General features: G+C 40.7%; 1 protein-coding gene across 1 annotated transcript; it reads left to right on the top strand.

Moving 5' to 3' along the window:
• The first annotated feature begins 1050 nt into the window (after nucleotides 1-1050).
• LOC136748932 (ZP domain-containing protein-like) lies at nucleotides 1051-3939 on the top strand. The gene is made up of 5 exons (XM_066702941.1): nucleotides 1051-1257; nucleotides 1446-1849; nucleotides 2269-2365; nucleotides 2516-2699; nucleotides 3009-3939. The coding sequence occupies exons 1-5, from the start codon at nucleotides 1051-1053 to the stop codon at nucleotides 3149-3151; spliced, it is 1035 nt and encodes a 344-aa protein (XP_066559038.1). The 3' UTR covers nucleotides 3152-3939.
• Nucleotides 3940-11964: the final 8025 nt, after the last annotated feature.

Genomic DNA, 11964 nt, shown 5'->3' with positions numbered 1-11964 from the left:
CATATACACAATTATTAAGCAGAAATGTTAAGCCTGCTACCATGGTGCTAATGTTTTTTTTTCTTCTGAACATTATTTGTGTTCTGTTCCACCTTTGTAAATATTGAGGCTAAATTAATTTGAATTGTTGTTTTGTGTTACCTACAATGTGTTTCAGTTGACGATCCTGTGCCTGACTGTACATTTGGACAATACAGACCTGAGTTTCTGTCTCCAACTCCAGACAATGGTGACTTACTAAGTGTCTCAGTTGGCCAAGAATTTCAATTCACTGTCAGAGCACAAGCTGTCCAATCAATGTAAGCTATCTGTGTCATGTTCTTACTGTAATTCCATTATAACGAATTCTGATTACTTTTTTTGTATTAAAAAAGAGGCACTGTGACAGGAACAACAGAATTCTCACCTGTGAATTTCTACTTTTAAATTACTGTTACCAATGTAATTTTGTCTTCCAAAAGGGTTTACGACATCAAGATCAGCGGGCCTCTTAATATCACAAAGTCGTTTATTTACATTAGCTACAGTCAGGAGGGCCAAGCAGTTTTCAGTTGGACCCCAACTGAAAATGACCTGAATGAACATGTTCCTTTTTGCTTTGTCGCAGAGACCACTGACGGGTCAGTATGAAATCATTCAATCATTCAAAATATCTGTATTTACCTTGTGTTGTGTATTTATTATGTCTAATGTCTAAATTGAAATCTTCAGATATCAGTCAGAACTGAGATGCGTTGTTGCAGTTGTGGGAAGAAATCATTATGGCGGTGAGTATGTATTTATAAAATAATTATACACAGCTATTTTAAAACAGATTAATGTGTCACAGATTATTAACAATGCATTAATAGTAATCTTTAGCTGATACAGTATCATTCTAGTAATGTGTTACATGAATTGCTTTTAAATATAGCAATTTCCCATGCAAATGTATGCATACAAACTCATGGAATAATCCTGCATTATATTAGACAAAATTGCTTGGTAGAAATTAAATTCAGATTATAATTTTTTTTTATCAATTCATAGAAGCATTGGAGAGATGAGGCAATGATTAGCATTTGTGACTTGTGGTCTACAGGTGAAGCTGATGTTGAATGCACTGAGAACACAATGACTGTTTCCGTGCTCAAGTCCTCCATGAAAGGACTTCATGAGAATTATTTGCGCCTTATTGACCCATCTTGTACATTGACATCTAACAGCACTCACGTGATTGCGGCTGTGTCGCTGAACGCTTGTGGGACACAACTTGTTGTGAGTCCTATTTCTAATCCCCACTCCATAATGTTTCTGTCTTTCCAAGTGCATTAATTACAGTAATATGCACATATGATCTAAGACCTGCATTAGTAAAAAACAAAAAAACATATATGAAATGATAAACTAATGAGTTCAAGTGGTTCTCTTAATGTTCCACGTATTTGTTTGCTCTCATTTTGCAGGAAACTGAAGATAACCTTATATTTAGGAATGAAATCATATCATTTGATCACCCTGGGCAAGAAGTCATAACCAGGAAGCATCTAGTGGAGATTGGATTCTCCTGCTCCTACCCCAAGAAGGGCAATGTGTCTCTCGAATTCGTGGCACACAGACTCCCCTATGTGTTCACTGAGTCTGGCTTCGGCAAGTTCACCTATCAGTTTGAGTTCTTCAGCACTGATCGGTACACCAGAATGATTGACCCCAGCGCCTACCCAGTGACAGTGGAACTACGAGACATGCTCTACATAGACATTGAGGCAACATCTTCTATTCCCAACACCCAGCTGTTTGTAGAGTCCTGCAGAGCAACCCCACACGATGACCCCAGTGACCCTTTGTTCTATGACATCATTAGAAATGGGTAACTAAAGGCACACATTTTACAGGAACTATGAAGAAGTGTACAATTGTAAGAACATGACATTTTATATTTACTGACCCTAAGACTGCAAACACATACAGATGTAAAGGCCGTGGCACACTGGATCCAATACGTCATTTGTAGTCTGTCATCCAAAGAGTTGTCCGTTGTCCTGTCGTTTTTCATTGGTATCATTTTCAACGCACGTAAAATCGGATCAAATCGAACTTGTTTAGATTCCAACACTATTCCACATTTTGTAAATTGGAGACACATGATTTGATCATCGAGAGTGATTATTTTATTATCACAAGCTTCACAAGCTTGGTTTAAAACAAGTGTTGTTGTCAGTGTCAGTGAATAGTGTTGGTATGAATTGACATGATATTTTGTAAATGACATATGATGTTCTTTTCTAGGTGTGTTGAGGATGACACGGTCGTGGTCTATCCAAGCAGCCAGACACAGTACAGATTTGGAATGGAAGCCTTCGCCTTCATTGGCCAGTTTTCAGAGGTAAAGTCAAAGGAATCACTGTATAATAATAACTTAAAACTGCTTGCTTATCAACCCCACAGTAATCATTCAGTCAGTAAAGCTTGGAAATCTGATTTGCTCATATCCTCAGATTCAATGGTGTTTAACTGGACCCTTGTCTGTTTAAAGGTGTACATCAGCTGTACAGTCATCTTATGCCAAGCTGGCAATCCCTTCACAAGGTGTGCCCAGGGCTGCAGCACTGGTGTCACTGCAGGGCATCACCGTCACAGGAGACAACTGTCTGCAGAGACCGGGAGACACTTCATATCTCAAGGACCTCTGCGTCTAGCCAGGAGCTCGGGCAGTGCAGGTAATTTTGGATAATTTGGATAGTCTACATTATACATCTGATTAATGTTGAAACAAACGCTTAATTGTGGTTTTCAATTAAAATCAAACCAATTGTGAATTAAAATTAAAATGAAGTATTGCTGGGTTGTGGCTTATGCACATCCTTAATCATAGACAGCTCAAGGCACAGGTTACAGTTAGACACTCCATCATGGGTTATCTAAGCTTTTGCTACAGAAAACAATACATTCTCATTGGTAGTATTGAATATAAAAGTTCCCTGTATGAAAACTCAAATTCAATATCACATTTTTCCTTTTTGTCACAGTTTCCAGTGTGAATCTGAACCTGAACGTCGTGTTCATCGCAGGAACATTCCTGGTGGCCGTCGCCCTGGTGTGTGGAGTGCTGATCTACAGGAATAAGGCGACCAAGATTAAGTATGCAACCCTGCCATCAAAAGACTTCTGACCCACTGATGACTGTCTTAGCTGCTGGAGTACCTAGAGACGAAAACCAAAATGGTACATCACATTGTTTTACTTTAAAAACAAATCTATTCTTGACATAATAATACAAAAATTGAGGTGCCTGTATAATCATTGGTTTCAAATTAACATATCTGTTATACATAATATCTGTTTCTGATAGTTTAATGAAAGCCATACTGACTGTGTTTACTAAGATAAGAACAGTGTTGTCCTTTGAGAGCTGTTATTATTGTTTCCTGTTTTCTCCTTTGTTTTATATTGCAAACCCAACCTGGGAGCTAATGTACTGTTATTCACAATAAAACTATTTGGGAAATACTTGGAAAACAATACATTGCAAAGAGCCCTTGAATATCATGTTTCCTTGAGGTTCTGTGCTACGACTATTCTTGGCCTGAGGTTATTTGATTAGTTTGTGTTAACATTAAAATAAGATACTTCCTGTTTTTTCTTATGTTTATTGCTTCACAGCTCTGTGTAATTTGATACCACTTACAGTTTTTGTAAATTCTGACAACCGGTTTTATCAGTTCTAAACATCTTATAAATCAGCTGCTTGTGGGATAAAGTAGGTGTTCTTATACCGACACCCTTTAAGGACAACAATGAATATTGGGAGATTTAAGAATAGTACCTTACTTTAGTTGATTTCCTCCTGTTTTCTGTAAACGGATTAATCCTTTAGCAGATTTTATTGTATTTTTCTATATCTACATATACATCTGTATTGTTTGAAAATAAACTTTGCTATTACTGTTATTTCTTCTGATACATATTAAATCAACTTATTTTCCACTTGTTCTGTTGGGCCAATTTTCTTATATCATAGTGTAATCTCTGTGCATTTATTACCATGGGTTTGTGTAAAGTGAGGATGTCTTGGTAATGTATCTTTGGAATATTACACATTTAAGCATATTTAATATTAATGTAATTATTTAAAAAAATATAATTCCAGTCATGGTCTTTATGTGCAATATAACTGAAAAAATATATATTCTTAAAAAAAAAAAAACTGAAGAGGTTAAGAACATTTTTGTCAGTTATTTTAAGCACAGAATTTACTTATTTTTCCTCATTGGGTTATTTACATGACGTTATCTATGGTGGCCCTGAAGTGCAAAACACAAAAGCAAAAAGTAACACTCAATTGCAAAAAGAAAAATGCAATTGCAAAAAGAAAAACACAAAAACAAAAATAAAAACACAAAAACAAAAATAGAAACGCAATTGCAAAACGAGAAACACAAATGCAAAAAGAAAAATGCAATTGCAAAAAGAAAAACACAAAAACAAAAAGCAGAACGCAAATGCAAAAAGAAAAACACAAAAACAAAAAGCAGAACGCAAATGCAAAAGGAAGAACACAAAAACAAAAAGCAGAATGCAATTACAAAAAGAAAAACACAAATGCAAACAGAGAAACACAAAAACAAAAAGCACCACACAAATGAAAAAGGAAGAACAGAAATGCAAGAAAAACACAAAAACAAAAAGCAGAACACTTATGCAAAAGGAAGAACAGAAATGCAAAAAGAGAAACACAAAAACAAAAAGCACCACACAAATGCAGAAAGAGAAACACAAAAACAAAAAGCAGAATGCAAAAGCAAAAGCAAGAACACAAATGCAAAAAGAAAAACGCAAACGCAAAACGAGAAACACAAAAACAAAAAGATTTATATTGCGTCATCTAGAGTCCTACCAATAGAAACGTGTCCCGCCTCTTCACCGCGCACCTGTTCTGCGCAGCGACGCCCGCAGGCCTGACACGCTGCTGTTGGTCGCGTCTCTGCTCGCTGCTCTGCGCTGGAGAAGCGCTCGGTTTAATGAGTAAGTGCCATACATCCTGCCATACATCCTCTCTATATCAACCCTTTACCCTCCCTTTTCGCAAAGTATTGTTTATGCTCCTGTATCAATTCCAAGCCTTTTGTCTCTTTGTTGCCTTTATGTTACTGACTTTTGCTACTCCTTCACGACTCACGATTTCTGGATTACCTCCCCTGCACTGTTTGCCTGATCCCAGACCTCTCATCTGCCTCCTTGCCAAGCCTCTCGGATTTCCCTTTGACACTGTTGTTTGCTGGCCATTGACCTCTGATCTGTCCTCAGATTCCCCTCGCTCTACATCTGGGTCCCCTACCTATGGCAGCCTCTCCGTTACAGAATACTTCGCCATGGCTTTGGACCCAATGGAGCAGATGGATATCCATGCTGCACTCGCCACAAAGAAGCTTGTGTTGGAAAAACATGATCAGATGGATCGACTTGATCGACATTTTGACTTGGCAACACCTGCTCCTCCAGTTACCACTGCAGTGGCTGCTCCTGCAGCTGCACCTGAGAGCAAAACCATTTGTCTTGCCATTCCTGATAAATATGATGGCTCCCCAGAAGGCTGCAAAGGCTTTCTATTGCAATGCTCCTTGTACTTCTCCCATCAGCCGGCAGCCTTTCCTAGTGATTCTGCTAAGATCGCCTTTATAATTAGGCTCTTAACCGGTAAAGCACTCCAATGGGCCTCTGCAGTCTGGACGCAGCTAGGAAGAATAACACACTCCCTCAGTGCATTCCTGGGACAATTCAAATATGTCTTTAATCATCCGGTGGAAGGACGGGACGCCGACGAACAGCTCCTCATGCTAAAACAAGGCACTTCCTTGGCAGCCGACTATGCGCTTAAGTTCCGTACACTGGCTGCTAGCATCAGATGGGATGAGCTTGTGTTGTTAACAGTCTTTCTACAAGGTCTTCGTCCGGAACTACAGTCCAAATTGGTTTGCCAGGATGAGGATCTTGGTTTGGAGGATCTGTTTCAAGTAGCTGTCTGCCTGGATCATCTTTTCCGAGACCGAAGACAATCTACACCTGAAGCATCACGCCGCCCTGCCAGATTTTTGCCAGCGCCCCAACCTGTATCCATGTCCAAAACTATTCAGTTGGGTCATATATGGCTGTCAGCAGAAGAGAGACAGGGATGGATTCAACTGCGCGTGTCTCTACTGTGGTCAGAAGGGACATTACCGTGACATCTGCCCTGTCCACCCTGGCACCTCCAGCGATCCCGCAGTGAGTAGCACCCAATGCCCACTAGTTACCCATGCACAGACTCTCATCAAAGCGAAAATCTTTTGGCGTCCTAATACCCTTTTTGTTTTTGCTCTACTTAACTCGGGGTCAGCTGGAAACTTCATACACAGAGCAACAGTGTCTCGACTAGCATTCCTCTCCTTCCCTGTGTTCCTACTCTCCAGATCAAGGCAATCGATAATCAACCTATCAGCACTGGTCGTATTTCTCACCTAACAGTCCCTCTCCGTCTCCAAATAAGTATTCTCAATATAGAAGAAATCTCCCTTCTGGTTACGGATTCTCATACTTTGGTTTCCTTGGCTTGCACATCACAATCCAACTATATCCTGGAAAACTGGCGAAATCCTTGCCTGTGGGTAGCACTGCTTTTCTCATTGTCTGTCTATTCCATGCTGGACCACACACATCAAAAGTTCAGACAAAGTGAAAGCCATCATGGACTTGCCGCAGTCCCGGACAATCAAGGAACTACAATGCTTCCTCGGATTTGCCAACTTTTATAGGCACTTTATCTGTAATTTCAGTTCGATTGCTTCCCCTCTCACATCTCTGCTGAAAGGTTCTACTTGTTCCCTAACCTGGTCTGAGAGTGGGTTCTGTGCTATCTCAACGACACGGTCAGCCATCCAAACTGTACCCGTGCACATTCTCTTCCAAGAAACTTTCTCCCGCAGAGCATAATTATGACATTGGAAACTGTGAGCTTCTGGACATCAAACTGACATTGGAGACACTGGTTAGAGGACGCAAAACTTGTACTCACTGACCACCGTAATCTCGAATACATACAGTCCACGAAACGACAAGCATGCTTTATTCTTTATTCTTTACCTGATTCCAGGATATTCTCACATACCAACCAAGCTCTAAGAATACAAAAACAGACACTCTATCACAACTATTTGACAATCAGATTGCCTCGCTTTCTACAGAACCCATCCTCCCTTCTACCTGCTTTGTGGCTCCCATCCACTGGACTACAATGGATCAACCATGTGCCTGTCAACCATGTGCTCAATCTAAACCCCACCAATGCCCTGTTGGTCTCCTTGAACCTCTTCCTATACCTCATCGACCCTGGTCTCATATCGCTATTGATTTTATTACTGATCTGCCAAACTCCCTGGGCTATACCACCATATTTGTGGCAGTCGATCGATTTTCTATATCTTGCAAGCTTATTCCCCTTAAAGGTCTTCCTACTGCACTGGACACTGCTGAACTCCTGTTCCATCACGTCTTCAGAGTCTACAATTTGCCGGAGGACATCATGTCCGATCGGGGATCTGAATTCACCTCCAGGGTATGGTCTGCCTTCTTTAAAGCTCTGCATGTAAACATAAGTCTCTCTTCAGGCTACCATCCCCAGTCCAATTGCCAGACTGAACGACTAAATCAAGAGATTGGACGGTATCTATGGACCTACTGCAGCAATAACCAGAAGAATTGGAGCAGGTTTTTACCATGTTCAAAATATGCCCAGAACTCTTTAATAAACTCCTCTACTGGCCTCTCTCCTTTCCAATGTGTCCTAGGATAGGACAGCCTCTCCTGATTCCATGGACCGAAGACACATCTGATATCCACGCTGTTGACGACTGGCTTCGCCGAAGTGCCACAGTCTGGCAAACAGCCCATACGCATCTCAAGCAAGCCATCCATCACCAGAAGACACAGGCAGACCGTCTCCGGAGACCGGCACCGCAATATGAGCCAGGGCAGGAAGAATGGCTATCGACCCCAGACATCAAACTTAAACTACCCTCAAAGAAACGAAGCCCTCATTATATCAGACCCTTCAAGCTCCTGAGACAAATTAACCCTGTTTCCTATAGCTTGCAATTACCACCACATTACTGGATTTCCCCAACTTTTCACGTCTCTCTGTTGAAACCTGTAGGATCTTACCCAGCTCCGCCCGCCGATCCCGCTCTCAGCTTTCCTCCGGTTTCGCCTCCACCTCCACCTTTGGATCTAGAGGATGGTCCTGCCTATACAGTTCGCTCACTGCTCTGCTCCCGTCGCCATAGAGGAAGGCTTGAATATCTGGTTGCTTGGGAAGGATACAGACCTGAGGAGGGCTCTTGGGTGCCTGCATCTGATATTCTTTATCCATCCCACATTTCAGACTTTCATCAGGCCCATCGCGGAGATCCTGCCCCCTGGCCCCGTGGTTGTTTCCGGTGTCGCCAGTCTGTGGCGGCTAGAGCCGCGCCTCAGGCGGGGGGTACTGTCACGTCCCCTGTTTGACATTTCCTTGTTACACTTCCCCCTCTCGCCACTAGATGTCACCTTTGCTCTTTTTCCCCAGTATTGCCTGTCACATATTGAATCATTAGAACATAAGAACATAAGAAAGTTTACAAACGAGAGGAGGCCATTCGCCCCATCGTGCTCGTTTGGTGTCCATTAATATCTAAGTGATCCAAGGATCCTATCCAGTCTATTTTTAAATGTTCCCAAACTTTCAGCATCTACCGCATTGCTGGGGAGTTTGTTCAGATTGTGACACCTCTCTGTGTGAAGAAGTGTCTCCTGTTTTCTGTCTTGAATGCCTTGAAGCCCAATTTCCATTTGTGTCCCCAGGTGCGTGTGTCCCTGCTGATCTGGAAAAGCTCCTCTGGTTGATGTGGTCGATGCCTTTCATGATTTTGAAAACTTGGATCAAGTCCCCACATAGTCTCCTCTGTTCCAGGGTGAAAAGGTTCAGGTCCTCAGTCTCTCAGTAGGACTTTCCCTTCAGACCTGGAATAAGTCTGGTTGCTCTGCTCTGAACTGCCTCTAGAGCAGCGATATCTTTCTTGAAGTGTGGAGCCCAGAACTGTCCACAGTATCCAGATGAGCTCTAACTATTGCATTGTACAGTCTGAACAGCACTGCCCTTGTTCTCAATTCTACACTTTTGACAAAAGACCCTAGCATTGTGTTTTCTATTTTCTGTCTAATCATTTTTTCCAACATTTTACAGGTGATGCAGGTGAGACTGATTGGTCTGTAATTTCCTGACTCAGTTTTGTCCTCTTTCTTGTGGATTGGGATGACATTTGCTGTCTTCCAGTCAGTTGGCACATCCCCTGTTCTAAGTGTCTTATGGAATATTTGAGTTAGCGGCCTATAAATAATTTCCCTCATTTCTTTAAGTACTGTTGGAAATATACCATCTGGCCCAGGTGATTTGATTGTTTTTAATTCTGCTAGTCCCTTTAGTACCTCCTCCTTATTTATCCTAATCTCTCTTAGGGTTTGACTGGACTGATTGTTAACCTGTGGCATGTCATCTGTCTTTTCTTTTGTAAAAACCTCTGTAAAATATTAATTTAGAACATTTGCCACATCTTGTTCGTTTTCCAAGATACTTCCATTTTTGCCCTTTATCAATTTCACTTCCTCCTTTATTGACCTTTTGCTGTTGTAGTATTGAAAAAAGCTCTTTGCATTAGTTTTAGCTCTAAGGGCTATGTTTCTATTTCCCTCTTTGCTTTCCTGATCCCTTTCTTAAGATCTCTTTGCAGCTCAACATATTCTTTGTATTTTGTTTCGTCCCTATCCCTTTTGTATGCAACATACAACATTTTCTGTTCTCTTGATTTTTTTTGCATACCTCTATTAAACCATTTTGGCCAGTGTTGTTTGGTCCTCAATTTGCTAAGTTTTGGTACAAATTTCTCCTGAGCCTCAAGTAGTATATTCTTCAAATATATCCATCCATTTTCAACTGAATCTGTATCCAGTGTGCTGCAGTCTACCTCATATCTTCAAGGTTTGCTTTTCTAAAATTGTAGACCATTGTTTTAGACTTGGTCCTTGTTTTTTGAAAGAATGCCTCAAAGCGAACCATATTGTGATCACAGTTTGCCATTGGTTCTCTAACTAGTGTCCCTCTGACTCTATCTTGGTCATTTGAAAATATCAAATCAATGCATGCTCTCTCAACCATTTCTATTTCTGCTTCTGTAGTCCCAACTTGGCTTTCCCAGTCTATGTTTGGGAAATTGCAATCCCCCATTATAACACCCACATCGTTGCTACATGCAGTCCTGATTACACTGTACAATGCAACATGTTTCTGAATATCTGAATTGGGTGGTCTGTAACACACTCCTACCACTTCTCCTCCAGATCTTTTATTCAAAAGTTGAACCCACAAAGATTCTATTTTGTTAGAAAGATCTAATTTCAGAGAAAACTACCGTGGAGGTTCTGCTCTTTAGTTTTGTTCCTAACTCTTTAAATTTGTCTTGCAGAACCTCTGTCCTACCTTTTCCTATGTCATTGGTTCCAATATGGACCATGACCAGTGGATTCCCCCCAGCTTCGGCCAGTAGCCCGTCTACTAGTTGAGGGAGATCTGCAACCTGAGCACCAGGCAGGCAAGATACCATGTGGGTCTCCTTATCACTAGAACACATTGTGTGATCTACACCTCTAAGAATTGAGTCTCCTACTATAACTACCTCCCTGTTTTTTGGGGGGAGTGGGCACCATGGTGCTCTGGTGCTCAACGCCATCCCATCACCCTCTGAGCTGTCACTGTTCTATTCGGTGTCCAGCAGTTGCAACCTTTTGGGCATTTCAAGCTCTTGAGAAGTCTCTAGGGGTTGTGTGTGCCCTTTTCTGCAGTTATGACCTACTGTAACCTAGCAGTTCTCTACACTGTCCTGCTCTAAGATCTCAACTCTGCTTTTATGTTTTATATTCTAATGGTCTTTATTTATAAACAGTGTGTTTATTTGACACTTGAGCACATTTCCTTTCCAACAAAGGAGGTGGGGGAAGAAGTGGACAGCGTACAGATTGTTCTGGTTCAAACAATGTTTGCCCAAGAAGCATTAAAGAAGGAATGCTTTTCCGCAAAGCTGAAACCTTGAAGACAGAGCTTACTGTACGCTACTTTGACCATCCAGCTAAAGCGTTATACGATGTCAGAACAATAGTAAGAGTTAAAGTATGAAGACAAACTAGTCTGGTGGTCAAGGACATTCTCATATACAGCTGTCAGTTAAAATCACAGGAATAATGACCTTGTGGGATGTACTTTGTCCTCTTAAGCTTCTAAATTGACTGTTATTTATTAGAAGATTAAAATATCCTGTACATGTGATGCCAGCTCATATTGGGCTTAAATCTACAAACAATCACTTATTAGAGCTACTATAAAAAGATGCAATGAATTCAGTTGTCTGTACATCTCAAACACTACCTCTGATAAATGTATTTATAGATTATTACATTTTGATGGTTTATTATTTAATGCTTTCATTTAGGTATCAATAAGAATAAAAGCAATATTTGTTTTTCTATGTTTGTTGTCAGATTTTTACTAAAAGTTAGATTTTTCCTAGAACAAGAAATTGAAGCAACACCATTCATAGGGACTTTGGATAACACATACACATACATGTGTACATGCAGAACCACTTAATGGAACTGAAATGTGTTTAATTATTGTTTCTGTTATCGCATAAAAAGCACAAAGCTTGCCATTGCTTCAGCAGAAAGTGCTGCATTGCACTATACTGAAACACAAGGATCATTGTGAGTCTTTTGTTATTGTCATTTGATTTACAATGGATTAACTGAGATAATCAAAATAAGAAGAAGAAGAAGAAGAAGAAGAAGAAGAAGAAGAAGAAGAAGAAGAAGAAGAAGAACATATATTGTGTGTGTGCGTTTGTGTTTTTGCCATGATAGGTCAAA

Source organism: Amia ocellicauda, chromosome 4, assembly GCF_036373705.1.
Source record: "Amia ocellicauda isolate fAmiCal2 chromosome 4, fAmiCal2.hap1, whole genome shotgun sequence".
NCBI classification, from domain to species: Eukaryota; Metazoa; Chordata; class Actinopteri; order Amiiformes; family Amiidae; genus Amia; species Amia ocellicauda.
Note: the sequence above shows the minus strand (reverse complement) of the source record. Positions and strands in the feature narration are given on the sequence as shown.